Source organism: Dermacentor variabilis, chromosome 3 (assembly GCF_050947875.1).
Source record: "Dermacentor variabilis isolate Ectoservices chromosome 3, ASM5094787v1, whole genome shotgun sequence".
Classification (NCBI taxonomy): Eukaryota; Metazoa; Arthropoda; class Arachnida; order Ixodida; family Ixodidae; genus Dermacentor; species Dermacentor variabilis.
The window spans coordinates 75,729,953-75,750,046 of NC_134570.1; the positions used below are offsets into that span (position 1 = coordinate 75,729,953).

A 20,094-nucleotide genomic window follows, 5' to 3' on the forward strand; every position below is an offset into this window, starting at 1 on the left:
CGCTCGTCGCACTACACAGCGCGGCGACACTCGCGCGCGGGCGCTTCTGGCGGTGGCCGCGCCTGATCGCGCCGTGGCGCAGCGGTCCGCGCTAAATTGCCGCGCTGATGCCACTTTCCGTGACCCACATACACATGTCAATTCTTGGCGCCGCCGTCGCACGGGCTACACGCGTGCTTATGTAGCGTACACCACGGCGCGCGCGCGCGGTCGTCCCACTCCAATGAGGGCGCCTCGCTTCCTTTGCGCGCGCTATGGCTTCGTCCTTCTTCGGTCGAAGCGCCGGATGCGTCCAAGCACGTCTCGGAGATCTGCGCTCGCGGTGCCTTGATCGAGCTCGACGGCGCGTCCGCTAAGGGCTCGCGGTCTGTCGATAGAAAGGGAAGGGACAGGGGGGAGGGACGATCGAATCTCCCGACTGAAGACTTCGCCTTGACCAACGGCGGACTGGGCGCTTTGCTGGAGGCACGGTATACCGTGAACCGCACTACTCACTCCGCACTTGTGATGTAAAGCAACTCACGTCATCCGACTGTTGCGAAAGTTAGTTTGTGGCTCCATACGCCGTGTCAACTTTCGGAGACCACATTTGATGCGGTTATACTACACAGTATGCGTCATAACCGAGGTGTTGCCACGGGGGCTAGTGTAGTAATCCTTTAACTGCAAGAAAAAGAAAATAAAGCGAAGGACGACGCGCTGATTAAAATTTGATGGCGCTCCACCAACGCACGTGTGTCGCGACAGCTAAATATTTCTTGAAAGACGATAAGCCTAATCTTAAACAGTTAAATAAATGTAAGACAATTCCGAAATGTTGCAGCTCTGGCGTATCTTTGCAACGAACAGGTGATTTAGAGCAGATGCTGTTTGCAAATATTGTATAATCGAGATTTTCAGGTTTTCCCGTCCTAGCCAGCTTTCACGAAATATGCATGTACGCGAGTATTAATCTCATTTGCAGCAATCTATAACATCAAGACCAAAGCAAACAGGCGAACTACAAAAAAAGAACGAAAGAAAAAGTACGAAAGAAAAAGTACGAAAGAAAAGTCGAAGTGGCAACAAAACGAAAATTGATACACGTTTCCAAAGTGTGATTGGCCAGATAAGTTTAAAGTAGGCCAATCGTGCGACGTCTTAGTGAGTTATAGCATTTGACGGCCATCCAGCACATGTAATCAAATGAGTTCAGAATGTGCTTTAACAACGTGTGATATCGTCAACTAGATAGTTGGAAGTGCACGTCCAGCACAGATAAAAAATTTCGTCAGCGCAAGAGAAATATAGAAAACTTAATGCATTCGCTATTCGAAATTAAAGAATACACAAGTCGGGCTTCTGGCCGGTTATCTGTAGTGTTAGCTAATGCAGTGTCCTTTATTGTGTGTGTGCGCCTTGAATGCAACGCATCCATACGCACACCAGAGTATAAGTCAGAGCGCTTTCATTCAGCGCAGAGTCGTTACAGCAACCTCACTTTCGACGTACACAGATGCGTAAGAGGAAACGATCCCCACGAAACAAGCGACGGCGTAACAGCGAAATGGCAGTTGCAAGAGCGGTCTTCGTTAAAAAGTGCCCCGCGGCGAGCCGACCACTGTCTTTCTTCCTTACCGGAACTTTGCACAATTGCTCTACTCTATAGCTCGTCACTTGAAACAGCTCTGTTACAAATAATGGAGCGAACGGGTAGTGTTCTAAACGTTTTCCGGGCGTCGTCTTGTCTCCCTTCCGCTGCTCACCGTTACCTTATACTAACGACGTTAAACGGGCAACAGGCCTTTTTGTCTTCGTGTCTACGCGAGTCACATACAAAACGGTAAGAACAGAAAGAAAGAAGAAAAAAAAAAGTGACTGTCGATGGGCAAGAAAAAGAAACAAATAAAACGTTCTTGGAGAAGGAAGTTGAGGCGCTGTCTACAAGAAGACGCGCACAAAGAAAAAAAAAAAAAAGAAAGGAGAGTTCCGCCGAGTCGCTGAGAGGTAAATTCCCTGTCAGCGCGTTTGCGTCCGCTCAGTGCAAGCGCAGTTCCGTGCCCGCAGGTCTCTTGACGAGCACCTGGAAGGTTTCCAAGGGCGCCGGCAGTGGTTCCCTGACGTCGCAGGCGTAAAGCCGTGACCCGTTGCCCGAAACCACGGCCCCCAGCAGTAACCTGCCGTCCGGATGGAGCGGCCGGCTGCGGCCCACCAGTGCACCTCCGACGGTCACCTCAGCGACTTCGGGCGACGACGTCGGCGACCCGGAGAGGCCGTCGCTGGCGTTGCCCTTCGCGCTTCCGCCGCCGAAGTCTACCCACTCGAACACCACGCCACGGGACTCGACCAGGAACTCGAAGATGAGGGCCACCTGATAAACCGGACGAATTGACCGGTAAAATAAAATTGGTGTAGTTAAACTACATCAGTATACCGGCTATCCGAACACACCTGTAAGACATTGCAAATACTACTTTCGTCACCTAACACGCCCATTCATTCCATACGCCGCTGTAGCATAGTGTCTCCAGAAATAAATAAAGAGCATCGTCTAGATGTGTTTGTGTGCGTGTGCACGCACGCGCGCGCGGGCACACACACACACACACACACACACACACACACACACACACACACACACACACACACACACACACACACAAACACGCGCGCGCGCGCGCGCGCTATCCAGAAGAAGCGTCCTATGAGCACTAGCGTTGATTCTTAAAATAAAAGAAAATATAAGAAAGAAAACACGTTGTACGAGCGAAAACGGCGGTGGGATTATGATGCACGAAATATATGGTCAAACACTCTGAAAGAATTTTGATCACTTGGGGTTCTTTAATGTGCACCCGATGCATTGTACCCAGACGTTTTCGCATTTCAACCGCATCGATATGCTGCCACCGAAGCAGGGCATCGAGCCCGCAACCTCGTGCTTAGAAGCGCTACGCCATAGCCACTACGTTAACTAATAGAAGTTCAAGGTCACTGTGCAATAGGAACGCTATTATACGAGCACATAATAATGTAACATTGTTATAGTAGTTTTAAAATCAATGACGTTACGCTGAGTCAGTGCGGAAGCTCACCGTGGCAAAAAGAAAACAGAAAACAGAAAAAAAACAGGCGCTTCGAGTACTATTTCGAATTAAAAAAGTCAGTAACAAGTTGAACTGTATTAGTAAATTCTGTGCCTCTGCAATAACAAAACGGCCATCCTCACCATGAGAAAAAACTTGATAAGCGAGAAATGCCGCAAGAACGCGAGAGTTGGCAACGTCACCCAGAAGTTTCGGCACGTCGTCGTGGGTTCATGAGTATTAAGAGCGCCTAATTATCTTTGGTTAAGTGTTTGTCAACAGAAAATACATTGAATGCCAAATGAGTCTGAGGCTCAGGCTAGCAAGCTTCGAGGCCTCTTAATTCCTATGCCAAACTGGCTCATCTGCGATAAAATTCATTGCAATACGTCACGTCACCAAGTGATATAGTGAGCTAGTTGATATGTCATTACCAATTATTATTTATTTAGCGCACAGGAACCGCGGCCACAAACGGATAAGACAAGCACAAACGCTACGGCGACAGTTTTATCACTGTGAACATGTGTAATTTGTACATGGCAGAAGCATTATATAGAACCCGTAGCACAAGAGCACCAGAAGTGACAACCTCGGCGCATATAGAAGTAAGGAATGTGAGAAAAAAAAGTACACCAACTATTACGATACCCCGTAAGGCGAAATTTGAGCGCAGCTCTATACATGTGTTTATTTCATGATATATTGGCTTGCGCGGACAATCTGTGTTGTGCGGCACGGTACCAAACAAGCGAAATGTAGCGCGACTGCTTTGCTAATCGGGAGATCGCGAGAGGCAGCGCGTAGGTGACACGTGGGCGCGATTCACAGCAGCCGCAGCCGACAGACCTCCGATCATGCAGCGCTTTATTTTCATACATGTCATTAGTGGCGTCATCGGTGAACAGACGACGCGCGCTAATCTGGCGCCATCTCGTAGCCTTGGTCCGGCAGAGCCCGTCTTGCGTGGCACTACACTTTTCTGCTCATGCTATCGCCATGCCCTCCTCCTCCGCTTTCCTGCTCACGTTCTTTTCACTCTCGCCTTCTTTCATCCCCTGCTGCGCTCCGCATTCGCTCTTTCATCCTTCGGTGTGCTCGCTCGCTTGGTTACGAGGGATGCCGGCACTCGCTGCAGTAATGGGCTCCTAAAAGCTGCGCTCTAAAATAAATAAATGCAAGTAACGTGCAAGAATCTCCACGTCAATCACCACTTGAACGTGCAACGCAAAGATACCGCAATTCTTTGGTTTACAAAGCAATGGATGGAAAGCTTACGCATGAGCGCTCACCCTTAGCCATTTCTGCAGCTTCGACTATGGTTCGCAGGTCAGCGTTCTCGTACAAAACAGCGCATTTTTAGAGTGCAGCTCTAGGTGTCCGTTCCTGCGCCGAGCTTAGGTGGTGTGGCCGATCGAACGAGCACAGCGAAGAATGAAAGACGGGAGGCGCGAATGGCGGAGATAAATGAGAGCAACCCCTTCAATGACGTGGGCGCGGGAAACTGTTGTCATGCGGACCCGCCCGACCACTCGATGCGTAGTCGTATCTGGTCTCAGCCGGACCCGCTCGTTTCGTACTATCGTCTTCTCGCGTCAGCTCTCAATCGCGCTTGTTTGGTTTGCTTGGTTTGGTCTCGTTCGCGCTTGTTTCGATTGTCGTGGTTTGTGATTGCTTTGTAATCTGATTGTATGCGATACACGATTTGTGTAGTACTTTCTGGAAGCTACGGGGCACCAGCGATTACAATGGAACATTCGACGAGTCGCGTATAAAAGCCGACGCGCTTGGCCCACAGATCTGACTTTCGATGATGTCTCCGTTAAATTTTTGGCCTCAATATATCGCGAAATGAAGACACGTACATAACTGCACTCAAATTTCGGATTTCTGAACCCTGGTTTACAACCACACCTTTTACGATGCGCCGTCATGGGTCCCTCCCTGCAGTCCCTCGCGGATATTGCAGTTATGTCCGTGGAGCCGGTCATGTTGACATCGCCCTGTTTGAACCACGTGACTCAAGCCGCACGACAGAAGTTGGAAGTCGTTGCTTGTACTAATTATCGCTTTGGTATCCGTGGTACCTATGTAGACTTTGGCCGTGACGTGACGCCAATGTGAGGCTTTCCGCCAAATGAATGGAAATGAGGCTTTTAAAAAATGATTTAACTTAAACTGATTTAGCGTCCCCATTAGGACACTGAAGAAGAAAATTAGATTTGCTTTAGCAAATTACGTACAGCTCTGCAATAGCGAAACGGCCACCGACTCGATGTTCGTCGTTGATATCGAGAGCCTCTACTCGTGCCTAGTGATAAATCGTACCTGTCGATATAAAAGTCAATACTATGCGCACTAAAGGGAATTAAAGACTCGACCTAGCAAGTTTCGGTAAGTTTTCCTGTGCCCAAATACGAGCGAATGCTTAAGAATCTATGACGTCACCTCGTCGGACGAGCACTGAGGTATCGTCACGAGAATAATAATAATAATAATAATAATAATAATAATAATAATAATAATAATAATAATAATAATAATAATAATAATAATAATAATAATAATAATAATAATAATAATAATAATTTCGTTCTTACCTTTACTGATTTGGAGGGAGGCCGCTGGTAGGGTTGGTAATATCGATGAATGAATAATCGATTATATGTACCCCGCAAGACGATTAATCTTCAACGATGTCCACCTTTCATTTAATCGATAGTAGACCTGTTCGATTAATCGTTTTCGAGAGTCTGACAGGAGTGGCGTGAAGATTTTGAAATCGTGCTTGAATGGTGGCGCATGAGCGGTGACTGCGCGGCTGTGGTATAGAGCGACTGTCGACTGTTCTTTCCGAGTGATGCGGTGCCGAGCGCTTCCCCTCTCTTCCCACCACGCCGCCCGATGCCGAAGGCTTCAAATGTCTTTGCATTTTAAGGCACGTTTAAGCACGTTAAGGCACGCAAACCCAGTAGTTGATCGTCGTGTCACTCCCAGACCACCTAAAGACGTGGCACAGCAAGCGCGCCGGTTTGGAGCATGCATTGTGACATATATAGCGATGGAGTTCACGTCGATTCCAGCAGATGTGTAGCGTCCGAGCGTCTGTTCTCACATGCTGGTTGCGTGGCCATTCGAAGAAGGTGGCGATTTCATTCAAACATCCCAACCAATCGACATTCTTTCGCTCTGTAGATAACAGCATGTGGTTTCAAATCCTAACACAGTAATTTTCTTTTCCCCTGTGCATATTATAATTTTTGCATATTTCAGTTGGACTTCTCCTTTCACTTTTGCCATTTTTCTTATTTAAATCAGCACTAAGTGCCAACTATATTTAGTCTTTAACAAGTTGAAGATTATACTGTATGAAACGTTTATACACTTGTGTTTCAAGCTTAGTTCCACCTTTGAAACATTAAAACAGTGTCCTACAAAAGTAGAAAACTGTGTTTCAACCTTCCTAAAGGGACACTAAAGGTTACTATTAAGTCAACGTGGACTGTTGAAATACCATCACAGAAACCTCGAAACGCTTGTTTCGTGCCAAGGAGAGACTTATTTTAAGAGAAAATGCGTTCTGAAGCGTCCGCGTACCTCTAGCGCAGTTCAAATCGCCCGCCCTCCGATCGAGGAGTACTGACATCATGGTCTCATAGTGACGTTGCGCCATCGGTGAGTAGAACGGCGTCCGCAGACGGCGCTACGGCTTTTCTGCGCAAAACGCGAACGCGCGGCCAGAAACAGAGCCAAGACAGAGCCGACAGCAGAGCGAAAGCGGGAGTATGGTGGCTAGCGGAAGGAGAAACGAATTACGTCCAACATTACGTCCCACGGCACACGGAGAGTCCGTTTTCGTTAAACTATAGGCTGCGGCGAGCTCGCAGCGTGGTCGGCGTGGTCTATGAGAAGCGACGAGCCTTTTCGCACTCGCAACAGGGCATAAAAATGTGCGAATCGACGCAAAACTCGGCCTAGAAACGTGCTTCGCCACAGCCAGGGCTCAATACGACCCAAGCTGGCACGACCCAGATGTCGTTTCCCGCACCGCCACCAGGCGCCGCTACTATACCTCAAACTCCAGCGCAAGACGCCCATAAGCTGGTACTTCATTCTATGACGCTAACTTCAACGCTCGTCGCAATGGACCCTGACACCGACAGATTGGCTCGCGATGGTGGGCTCAACTTTAGCGATTTGAGCACCGACGAGCGCGACCTGCTGCTGAGGGCTCGCACTGCCGGCGTCGTTGCGTACTACGACGGCGGCCTCGACACCGGCTCTCCGGAGCGGGAAAGCAACGAGGGCTTCCCACGACATCACATGGACGTGGCATTCTCGCTGCTTGTTCCAAATGAAAGTTTCGCGAGCCAGCAGAACCCTCACAGCACGACGCGATAACGAAACTACTGAAACTCCAAAGCGTGCGCGGCGCAGAGTCGAGCGCGCAGAGTCGAGCGAAAACGAAACCTTTCGAACACCCATATTACTGAAGGGCAACGTCAAAATGTTATTTTTTCTTAGAATCGAATAGACGTAGACAAGTAGCATTTTTTTCCGTCTTATAATCGAATGAAATGATATTTTTAATACGAGCAGTTGAGTATTAGTAACACAAATTATGAGGAGTCCTTTCGTCATCGGGCTAGTACCGGAATGTCGCTGGGGGGTCTCAAATCGTGTCATGCATTTACCTCAATTTCTCGGTTACTAAAGCTCTGTTCGCGATTATATTCACGCCTTAGACGTTCTAGAACATTGCTCTACCACTTTAACTTGAGTTTCTGGTAACCTTTAGTGTCCCTTTAAAGTGCCCTGCAAGTTTTTAGATTATTCAATTAATCTATGAAAACCCTTGCGTCCCAAGCGATTAGTCGATTGCAGACTTATATGACGAACAAATATATGTTAATCGAATAAAAATATTAATCGACCATCCCTAGCCCCTGGCGGCGACAGACCCTTTTAGTGCCATGAGCCGCCAGTCTGCACATGCCAGCATAGTTGCCTGAATAACGCGGCTACTAATACAAGTAGAGGTACGGCTACATGAATGTTAGGGCCTTACAACAGAACTAGAACCACAACACAGACGAGACCGCCTTTGTGTTCATGGCAATGCAACAAAATACAAAAAGGAAGTATGCGCAAACGAGCTCTCAGACATTTCAAAAAGGAAATCTGGTTTGTTTATTGTTATCAAGTAAAAAAAAAACAAAGAAAAAGTCAGGACATTTCGCCATCCCGACTGGGTCAAGACGGGACACGGGACATTTATTCAAGAGCTGTCCCGCTAAATTAGGGATGGTTGGCAATCCTGGTATCAAGGTGCCGGTTTTGCACCTCGTCATACCTCCTCGCTATGCTTATTTACGAGACAGCTTCGAGTAGATCGCTGAGGCTGCAGCCTTTCTGTGAGCTTCAACGGCTGTTTTTTACAACTTTTCTCAGCCCGAACATCAGATGGCATGCTTCCAGACGTTGAACGCTTTTTTGTCGTCATGTAAGGAAGCGTGAAAAAATGAACAAAATGAAGAAAACAACGGGATAGGATTGCGCAAGGGAATACGTCGTTGGCCAAACCAAGCGCTCCCGAACATTCATTTCGCCAAAATCAACAACTGCAGCAATCGGCTTATTTAGATCCTCTGGCCACTGCCAGCTCCAGCTGTTCAATGAGGCAGATTCCTAACTGGTAGTTGTACAGAGGCTTTTGCAATTGCCCAGCTTGGACACGCCTGGTGGTAGCTTGTCCGCATGAGAGGCGTGAGAGGGAAATAGGGTAGTCCCCTTCCATTCTTTTTAGCAACCACTTGAGCCACTATAACTAATATGTACGTGCGGTGAAGCTGATATCAGTGTTGGTACGAAAACAATTAAGAAAAAGAAAAGCGTCCGCACGGTTCATTTGAATGAGCTTGCGATTGTACTAATGAACACGAATGAATATTGGTATGAAATTTGTCTGACGAGATTATCTGGGTGAAAAGCTTATTTATTTATTTATTTATTTATTTATTCTCTCCAAGTTTCGCCGATTATTATTACTGAGACGGAATAAAGGGCACTCGACAGGGAGTCCGCACGGACACAATCGCGAAGAAACGACGCTACTTGCTGTTTGTGTTCGTGTAATCCAACCAAAAAGCCCGGATTGAGGCATTGTTGTGTGACCCTCTCCTTTATTTGGTAGTTAAAAAAAAAAGTGCGATGAATTCTTCTCAGTTTACGGAAGGCCGAGTTCCCTTGTAGCCGCCAAAACTAACGAAATGGCGCTGCTTATCACAGCGAAAATGCGGCAATCGCCACTCTCACTTTCCCTTCATGTTACCGCATCCTGGCGTTTTCTACCTTGCGCACAGTATTAAGAGGTGCTTGTATACCCTCTGTAGTAGTGAAAAATAGCATGAAATGCTCACGGGAATGGCTTTGGAGAGTTAAAGAAGTGCAACAAACATAGGCCCATGGACACCAGCACTCAGAAAGTATAAGTACCCGTATATCAGCGCCGCAGACATCCGCCTCGGTAGCGCAGTAGGCAGCGCGTCAGTCTCATAATCTGAAGGTCGTGAGTTCGATCCTCACCCGGGGCAAGGCGGTGTATTTTTTTTTCCTTTTTTTTTATTTGTTGTGTTTATTCTCAGCTACAGCGCCAACAAAAATATTGTGCATTTCAGCACAAACTATTCCACTGCGCCTTTGCAAATCGCAGCAACGATTCAAGCTTAGGAACTTGCTGTCAACTTCGGCGCCACAGTTTGTTGGCTCTGCACTTATGGTAGTATCGAGAAGTCATTACAACAGCCATTCTACGAAAGCGTACAGCCGTGCTTTTTAATCATGCGACCGTTTCAGTACGAACCGGTTTCGTTTTAATGGGCGGTGTCCAGATAACACCCCGCGAAGACTCTTGTACTTCAGTACAAATAATTTTAGAACAAAAGTGAAAAATAAATTTAATAGCGACTCTGCGTTGAACCATGGCAGACTCGCTGCAGTAAAGAAGGACATAAATTGACACGCCAGCTTTAATTATTTATTAAGCGCTGTCCAGCACCATAACACTGCGACAAAGTTCACAGTTTGCGTCAGCTCTTGCATGGGCTCCGAGATTGCAGCGCTGCAACTAAGTTTGAAGCAGCGCGAAGAGGACGAGGACACGAATCGAAAACAAACACAACAGGGCCAGCGCTGTACTGCCGACTGAAAAATTTGTGGAAAGATCAACCAGCCTTTAAAGCATGTCAAAAGAACTCCAGCAATAACCACAAATGTTTTTGAAAGGCATGCGTACTGCCTACAAGTAGAGGTGCTCCTCTCCTCCAAAGCACATCTACTTGTAGGCAGCACGCATGCCTTTCAAACACCTTTGTGGTTATTGTTGGTGTTCTTGTGACATATTATAAAAGCTGGTTGATCTTTCAACAAGTTTCCCAGTTGGCAGTACAGCGCTCGTCCTGTTGTGTTTGTTTTAGATTCCTGTCCTCTCCTTCATCGCGCTGCTTCAAGTTTTACCTGAAAAATAACCAACTCTCCCAAATCACGTTGTTGCTGCAACTAAGCGTGGCGCCACGATCTCGAAGGCCATACTTTCGGCGCGCTGCGACGTGGCCGCTCGTTCTCAGACAGGCGTAACACATTGCGAACGAGCTTAAATGTACGGGATAAAAAGCGAGTTTGCTCTTTCGAATTAAAAAGAAAGCATTCTCAAGAGCCTAGTCAAGTGCCAACTCCAACACAGCCGTTAGTAATCAGCTTGACCGGGCATCTTACCTATACGCATAGAGTTATATGCATGTTTAATTTGTTTATACGAGAGACCGGGCACCGATAGAGACCGGTGATGTCATCGCCACTGTTTCTTGTTCACCACCGTTCCCTCTTTCTAACACCAAAGCATGAAGGGAGGCTAAATTTCATTTTCCCATGCACGAAAGTGAAGAAGCATTTTCCATGCACGAACGCGCAACTTATGCCCTCTATCCCCCACCGTGGTTGCTTAGTGGATATGGTGCTGGGCTGCTAAGCACGAGGTCGCAAGATGGAATCGCCGGCCACGGCGGCCACATTTCGATGGGGGCGAGGAACACCCGTGTACTTCGATTTAGGTGAAAGTTAAAGCACCCGCGGTGGTCTAAATTCCCGGACTCCTCCATTACGGCGTGACTCATAACTATATCATGGTTATGGCACGTAAAACTCGATAATTTTTTTTTTTGTGTGTGTCATCTATCAATAGAATATTTCAGTCTCTCATTATTATGAGCGTGCATATCAGCGCCATTCGATAACTATATATGTGTGCTCTACTTGGCATACGTTTCGAGTAAGTGCTATCCCGCTTCCATCGGAATCTGCAGCGACACGGGAGTCGAACGACCTTGTGTTCCTGGCAGAATGACTGGGCGCACTCTGCTGAGCTTGTGCGCTGGGAGCACTGGTCGGCTTCCATTAACAAATTAAATGGTCATATTCTCCAGGGTAATTCCTAAAGAACGCTACTTAGTAAACTTTTGTAAATTACATGCATAGTCCATCGGTTACTGTTCGACAATTTCTGATTTCATTCACCCGCCGTGGTTGCTCAGTGGCTATGGTGTTGGGCTGCTGAGCACGAGGTCGCGGGATCGAATCCCGGCCACGGCGGCCGCATTTCGATGGGGGCGAAATGCGAAAACACCCGTGTGCTTAGATTTAGGTGCACGTTAAAGAACCCCAGGTGGTCAAAATTTCCGGAGTCCTCCACTACGGCGTGCCTCATAATCAGAAAGTGGTTTTGGCACGTAAAACCCCAAATATTATTATGATTTCATTGGCGGTAGTCGGCGGACGAAATACATAGATAAAACAAAAGGTCGGCAGCATATATGTTGCCCTCCTGCGATACGTGAAGACGAAAGCCTGCTGCACACGTGGTAGTGCATTAAGTTATACGATCGGAGGCGTCAGACTTCTTGCAATACGTAACGAGCCGCCGCGTGAAGTAAACGTACGGAGCTTAGGTCGGCCCTCTCAACGACACATGCGTGCACCTAATATAATGCACTACCTAAAGATTCTCTCTTTCTTTCCTTCGTTCTTTTTTTGTTTTGTTTCTTCATTCATATCCAGCCATTGCATCTTTGCTTGCTTACGGGGGTATGAACCATGCCTGATGACGATATTTTTTGCTTCATTTGACGCCGCCTTTTTCGGGTATGAGCCATTGCAGCGAGCCACTTTAGGCCTTTACGTAGACCGGGTTGGAGGTGGGTACGATAGCAATGCTTCATTAAGAGATGTATAAGTCCTATGAAGATGTATAGGAGGTGCAAATAAACCAAAGCAGAAAATAAGCTATAGACACTGATAGATTATGATCGGCTTCCGTTCCACCAGTCACACGCGTGTCCTACGAATACCGGTGTCTTACTTGTGCTTTACTTGCACTACCTGCACTGAATATATACTGCGCTCTTCGTAATAATTAGTTGCCGAAATGTTCGGCGTGCGGTAACCTTACTTCAACACGCAGACACAGCAGGAATGTGTCCTCGCACACGTTTGTGTACGGTAAGCTCGCCAATCAGACGCGACGGTTCATTCGCTATTGCGTATGGTGGTGGAATTGCGTACTGTAGGTAGCGGGTTCGATCCTCGGCTGCGGCGGCCGCATTCCCGTGGCAGCGTAACGTAAATGCGACCGTGTACTTAGTACTTAGCTTAAGATGCACGTTATAAAGAGCCTGAGCTGGCGAAAATTAAATTGGTAGCACCTACTCCCTCCGTGCGGTCCCATACGGTGCCCCTCACGGGCAGTAGGGTTGCAAATTGAGGTTAGTTAGTAAATCTCCTTAATGAATCACACGAGAACAGCTAAAGTACAATAAGGCATTTCCCCTCACCGTAGTGAAGTGAGAACACACTAAGCTTTTGAAATAAAAACGATTTTCCTTCCTGAATTTTGGATCTTTCGCATGTAAACGAAGCTTAATTCTGATAAACGGAACTTCATTTTCTGTCCCTCCGAGTTTCGTTTAAGCGGAGTCCACTGTATTTTCATTTTCTTCGTTCTAATTTAAATAAAGTACCAATTAAATTATGGGGCTTAACGTGCCAAAACCACTTTCTGGCTATGAGGCACGCCGTATAGTGTCTGACTCCGGAAATTTCGACCACCTGGGGTTCTTTGACGTGCACCTGAATAAAGTACCAATTACTATGTACTACTGCATCGTGCGCATACCTGTCCTCCGGGCAGTACGCAGCCCACGGCGACCACCTTGCAGGGCGAGAAGCGGCCGTCGAAGAAAGCCCTCCCTACCAGGGTGGGAGTGCCACCCTCGAGTCCGCCGAACACTGCGCCCTCGGTCGAGTTGCACCGGTCCTGGCACTGGTGCCAGCGCTCCACGGGGTAACCCGGCGGGTTGCGTACCTGTGAGTGGCAGGTGATGTGCAATGCTCTTACCATGCGAGCGTATTGGGAAGACGTGGGTTCGAATCTCACCTACTGATAGTTTCCCTTTTTTCATTTCCATTTCTTTCTCTAATTTCTTCAATTCAGCGAACAACTGCAGATAATTTCGCCTAAGGTGTCATTGGTATCAGTGTTTATTGGCTCCTTATCGCACACACACACACACACACACACACACACACACACACACACACACACACACACACACACACACACACACACACACACACACACATATATATATATATATATATATATATATATATATATATATATATATATATATATATATATATATATATATATATGTATATATATGTATATATATATATATATATATGTATATATATATATATATATATATATATATATATATGCAATGTGGTGAACGTGGTTTAAACCATGGATCTGGGACCTCAAAGAGGGGCAACGTATTGCAGACGCCTTTCTGCCGCATTCACCACTAAACAACCACTATTTTTTTTTTTTGTTGCGGCACTTGCGTAAAAGAATAAATAAATAAATAAATATGAACGATCCAAGCCGTCCATCAATCCTACCTGTCTTCCCAAGCTTTCCGTCACGTTTCAGAGAGGGCGTCCCGCTGTCGTGCACGGAGTACGTACGTGCTGTGTACTATGACGTATACCCTGTCTGCGGAGGACGCCGCATGCCACAGCGGCACACAGCTGTTACCGACGTGTGCGTGCTTCCAAGTCAGCGCACCTGAGCTCTTTCAGAGACTCCGGAGCACAGTACTACGAGGAATATGAAAAAAAAAAAAAGAAAGCGAAAAGAAAAAACGTTGCCCGCTTGCCAACCTGTCTTCGATTGGCAGCGAGCAGTGCAATCGCAGACGTTCCGTCTAGTACGAAACTGGTCTCAAAGCATCCGCTCTAGAGTTGCCGCCCTCTCAGAGTTTTTTTTTTTTTCCTTCCTGGTTACATCCAGCCCGCGCACGGACTAGAAGGTCAGCCTCGTCGCTACGAAGCCGGTTGGAGGAGGATGGCTTCGGCATCAGCATACGCCTTCGTTGGTTGCCGCAACTACGTGAAAGTGGTTTTAAGCGTTTCAAAAAGTTTCAGCGCAAAGGTGGCGTCCAGTTTGTTTATTTGCGCGGTCGAGGAAGGAACCTCCGCAGGAAGTAAGTTGTCGCTGAGTCAGGCGCGTCTTTCCTTAGTATACGTAAATACAGATGTTTTGAAAGTATGAAGAGAGCGTTTTCGCTTGGGCGTTAGGATCTAAATAAATGCTTAGATATGAACATAATCATAACAACGCGTCTTCTGGCAACGCGGTCGCGGTTTTTTATTTTCTACAACATTCAAATTTCATGCGCATTAATTGTAGCTTTCGTCCCTCTCTTCGTGGGCACACTGTCGAGGTGAGAGGTATCGGTAAGAAGAAGAGTTTAAAAGCTACGGTCGCGGTGTCGTTGCCTACAGCGCGATCGGTGGCATTGTAATCAGTGAAGGCAGCTATAATAACGTGACATGTAGCGCAAACGGGGCCCGCAATGGGACGGAAATGGCGAAGACGCGACGCTAAATCACGTCGCACTACACATTACGTAATGCAATACCGACGAGACCATCAATGCCGACTAGCCCACCAACATGTTCACACACATACCGAAACCCAGGTATCCACACATTCCGTTTGAATTTTGGCTCCGATTCCACTACGTTTGGCTGGATGCCGCTTCACCACTCGCCGAGCAGGGCGCAGGTGAAGCCAGCGGAAGCGCGGTGTCGTGCGGCGGTTTCTCCCGGAAGCAGGGCGTTATGCTGCACTCTACTGTTGCGTGCGGCCAGATGTTAGTGCTGCCGTGAGAATTGTTTTCTTCACGGGTTTCCACGTCTGAGGGGCTGTTCTTGTCTCTACATGTCCGGTTATGGGTTTTACTATGATATAGTTCGTAAGGGAATCGTTACAAGTTAACAAAGCCGATAAAAGTAAATCCACGCTTCTTGTTGGTCACCGCGAGAGTGCGCGACGTACAGCCAGGGGGATCATATGTGCGTCGATACCCAAACGGCGGCGCTGATATCGAGGCACCCTAACGGGGGATCGAGTTTGTATTTGTGTCATGTCTGTGTTACCAGCGGCCCCGTGCCTGCGGCACATATCGCTCAGTGCTGTTTGGAGGGTACATTACGCGTTAGATTGCGCGACGGATGGGGGACACGCCCCCGCTGCTCGCTATAGGCCCGAGCACGTGCCGGTCGCGGTGCTGATTCGAGTAATACGAGATACCGCAACTTTCTCGTGGCCTTCCTGTGTATTCTGTCGGGCAAGAGTACACAGGAACATTATATCACCAGGACGTGTCCTATCAACAGGAGCGCCTACACAACGTACGAGAACGTCACCGTGCGATCACACTGCTTCTGCACTAACGTACTCTCTTGTAGACGAACCGTGCTCGGATGGGCATGCCGTACACTCGTTATTCGAGAAGATGTGCCACGTCCAGAAATACTGAACATTTCGAAAAATGATATCATATGACGGCCGCGTGTAATTCAAGGACTGTCACTTAACAACGTCGAGGGTATCTACCCTTTTATTAACGTGCCCATTTACGACACGTGGTCATGACGTCTATGGCGCGTTATAGCAGAATTTCGGTCAGGCTTAAAACACTGCCATATTGCAGCAGCAGAATTAGGAATAAGCGCCGTAAATAAACACCTGATTAGCAGGAGGTGCCCCCTAAACGTCGCCAACTAAAGGTTGTTGAAACTCAGGTGCTTTTTTGAAATATCGCTTTATAACAGCATCTGGCATTAGAGCACTACTCAAATCACGTGCATTTTTTTCCAAAGAAGCATTATTGTCGTTATACTTCGCTTTCATTCACAGTCATATCATTTACGGTATCGCTTCTTGGGGTAATACTTATCATTGTCATCTTTCCTCTATTCAGCACATTCAAAATCAGGCTATCCGCATTATAACGCGAAGCCATTTTTTCTCTAACGCCTCTTCACAACTGCGTACAAACCGCATTCTTCAAGTTACTGATTTGTTTAACTATCATTTAGCGATATTATTTTTCACATTACTAACTCAACAAGTTTCTTACAACTTTGTTAGTTCTAATCTCCTTTTTAATCTCAATAACACAAGGTTTGCAGCACAAGGAAATTTCTTGTTGCCTTTATGTCATACTTATTACGGAAAGATGGCTTCCTCTTTTTGCGCGCTTAAACTTTGGAACAGTCTTCCATATTCCATTAAGTTGTCAACTACCTTGTACTCTTTCAAATATGAACTCAAGAATTATTTGCTGTCTGATTAATTTCCTACAATGTTATTTTTCTATTTAGATGCTGTGGAATTACCATTGATTGTGCATCTTTCCTCTTCCTTTTGTTTTTTATGTGTGTCGTCACTCAGTTTCTTAATTATATTTTGCTTATTTCATGATTTGTTTCTCTGCTCTGTATTCCGCTTTATTTTTTTGTATAACTTCTAATCCAAGGGTTCCGGTGCAGTCTCTGACTTTGGGACCCTTGTCTGTATACCATATTTTGTAACAAATTGTTATGCACGAATAATAAACTGAAACTGAAACTGAAACTGAACTGAAGAATGCTGCCCATTGAGTTACACCGGCGCATTTCGCTGACATTCAACAAATGGCCGCAGGGGAAATGTCCAAAATTCTTGGGTATGTTCTATAAATGAGCATGCAACAAAATTTATGATGAACACTCTTTCTTTCAGGAGCCGGGTCGTTAAGTGGCGAGTCTTGTGGGTATGACGGTATTAACGTGGGACCAGTTAAGGTAGTTGCGGACCTATGCGATTTCATTTGCGACTTAACAAACCTTGTGTTTTCTAGAGGCAAATCTCCGGATAACATGAAAATTGCTAAGATCATCGTCTTCCATAAAGGTCGCGCCATTGATTGCACCCCTGATTATTGGCCGATATCCATATTACCAGTTTTCTTTTTCTAAAGTAAATTTAAAAGCCTTAGATTCTAGTATAACTGGACACCTGCAGAAGCATAAGCTTATATCCACGAATCAGTATGTCTTTTAAAAGGGTTAATCCGCTGAATCCGCTTCACTTGAAATACGTGATAAAATAGTTCCCAACATATAAAATGAACATTAAACAGTACATAGGTATATTTTCAGACTTCATTAAAGCATTTGATTCAATTAAAGACAGTATACATTTATCTAAGTTACCCTTTGATATAATCAGAGGCATTGCATTAGAATTGCTGTGTAGCTATCTATGACATCGCTCCCAATGTGAGGAAATCAACAACATAAAATCAGATTTATCAGATATTAGGTACGGCGTCCCGCAGGGTTCTCTTTCAAGCACAACCTTTTATCTGCTCTATGTGAATGACATCGTTGCAAAACCAGAAGCACCCGATATCGTATTATATGCCTACAATTCAAATGTACTTTACTCCTCTGACAGCATCTATCTTCTAATTCCTCTTTTTAATAAATGGTTAAATTTGCTTTGAGTGTGGTTATCGGCTAATAAAGTAAAGCCGAAAGTTAGAGAAATGAAGTATATTGTTTTTGCTGCTACTAACAAGATAGTTAAGCTGACATCTTCTTTATTATTCAAGTCACGAGTAATTGAAAGCGTTTCCCAGTAAAAGTTTCCGGGTGTAATTCTTACACGAGAATCTACGGTGGACGCATCAAGTTATATTAAACGTAACAAGCACAATTAATCGATATGCTGGATAAGTATCCCATTTTGTGACCTTGAAACTTAAGCGTCAGGTGCACTTTTCCACTATTCTTTCTAGACTCCACTATTATGTACTTGTTTGGGGCGTCACTTCTAAAGCTAACACGGAAATTCTATTGAGAAGGCAGAAAAAGCTTATTCGTATTGTTCATGACCTATCGGTGTAAGAACATACTTCTGAGTACTTTCAACAGGACAGTATTTTGAATGTCAACAGTCAGTATAAACAACAGTCATGTGAAAGCATTTTTAGAATTGATAAGTAATTGCAAAAATTCATTTTTTTGCATATACACCAATACCAAAACTAATTACACCTTAAGATCAAGGAACTTTGTTAAGATAAAATCCATAACAAATTACGGCCAATCAGCTATTACAGTGGCAGATTACTTTTAATGGTGAGCATGCTTTATTTGATAATATGGACCATTCCTGAACTCCTTCAATATTCAGAGAAAAAATGAAAGCCGTATTTCCTCGACAATTACCTTCCCTTTTCTGATTGCTATTCCTGATTGTCAACTAATATGCAATTTCATGTATATTGCAAGACTGTCTGCCTTCACTTCCCTTTGCTTTCTTTCCCGAAAAGGAGTGGCTGTAACTTATTGTACGTAAAACTGCATGTGGTTTACACGCACACACACATACGGGCGCATATATATATATATATATATATATATATATATATATCCGCGCGTATGTGTATGTGTGTGCATAATATATGAATGTATGTATGTATATATGTCTATCTATTTTACATTTTTCAAATTTTTCTTTCACTGTTGTCTGCTGGGCTCGTGACACGCCAGGAGCCTAGTCAGGCGTGCAGAGCACCGCCTTCTGCTCCCGCGCCACGACAATCGGGCATTGCAAAAAAAAAAAAAAAATCTACATAATTAAACCTCCAAATTCAGTACCGAGTGACAGAAGGGTTATGCTAGCGCTGGCCGGGCGAGGGCACGGACAGCCGCCAATCTGCGGACTCGCAGCGGATAATCGCGCTCACCAGCAGCTCGTAGTGCGGGAACAGGCGCACCCGCTGGTTGTCGATGACGATCAGCTTGGACGACTCGGAGAGGCGCACGACGCCCGCGAGCAGCGAGCTGCGGCCGAAGCCGGGGCTGCGGCCGTAGTGGAACTCCTCCGCGCGATGCCGGCGACCGGGCCCCGACGCGGTGTTGGCCGTCAGGCGCACCACGTTCGACGGCCACGGGTGGCCGGCCTGGTGCGCAGTCCACGAGAACGTCACGCCCGCCGAGTGGGCCTGCGCCACGGCCGAGAGCGCGCATGCGCAAGCGCTGCCACTGTACACCTTCATCCGTATACCGCTTCATCATCGTCATTATCAGAATCATGATCATCATGTCGTCGACGTCGTCGTCTTGGTCGTCGTCAACCACCACCACCACGGAAGCAATAACACCTGCTACTACAACTTCTACAGTCCAGGGTATCGAACCAGAACTTTACCGAAACCGAAAAAAAAAAAGGCGTTATATTTCGCTCGAACCGGAGCTAGACCAGGTGATTAAGATTTTTGCTCCAGAGCGAAACTAAACATAAGAAAATGACGGTTTTCGGTTTAGGTTGGCAATTTTCTCTGGAACTTTTCGCCGATGTTTTTTCTTTTCACAACTTTCTCTGCACTTTTCAGCGCTTGTCGCTCAACCGTGCTATATACCTCATTTATGATTGCACACGAGTCTGCTGTAATTTTAGAAGTGCCAGCACAGTTATTGCGGTTTTCAACGTGGCACGTCCATATGCCCACATATTAGTGATAAACTCGTGAGCGTTAGAACTTGGTGAGCGTAAAAAAACAAAAACAAAAAA

At 46.1% G+C, this 20,094-nt stretch overlaps 1 protein-coding gene and 1 non-coding gene across 2 annotated transcripts; one reads left to right on the top strand and one right to left on the bottom strand.

Annotated features, from left to right (window-relative positions):
* Positions 1 to 281: 281 nt before the first annotated feature.
* Positions 282 to 19,579, bottom strand: LOC142574570 (uncharacterized). Its single transcript, XM_075683621.1, has 4 exons — positions 19,268 to 19,579; positions 13,291 to 13,479; positions 2,063 to 2,350; positions 282 to 367 (listed from the first exon to the last, which is right to left on the bottom strand). Exons 1-4 carry the CDS (start codon positions 19,577 to 19,579, stop codon positions 353 to 355), a joined length of 804 nt encoding a protein of 267 aa, XP_075539736.1. The 3' UTR covers positions 282 to 352.
* On the top strand, positions 9,586 to 9,658 carry TRNAM-CAU (transfer RNA methionine (anticodon CAU)). The gene has a single exon. It is a non-coding gene; the product is annotated as a tRNA-Met (tRNA).
* Positions 19,580 to 20,094: the final 515 nt, after the last annotated feature.

What these genes read in the sequence shown, in the direction of transcription:
- LOC142574570 (XM_075683621.1), bottom strand. Translation starts at nt 19,579, where the DNA reads ATGAAGGTGTACAGTGGCAGCGCTTGCGCATGCGCGCTCTCGGCCGTG. An exon ending in TCCCGCACTACGAGCTGCTG is followed by an intron (nt 13,480 to 19,267) that starts GTGAGCGCGATT and finishes TGCCACTCACAG; the next exon opens with GTACGCAACCCGCCGGGTTA. An exon ending in GCGTACTGCCCGGAGGACAG is followed by an intron (nt 2,351 to 13,290) that starts GTATGCGCACGA and finishes CCGGTTTATCAG; the next exon opens with GTGGCCCTCATCTTCGAGTT.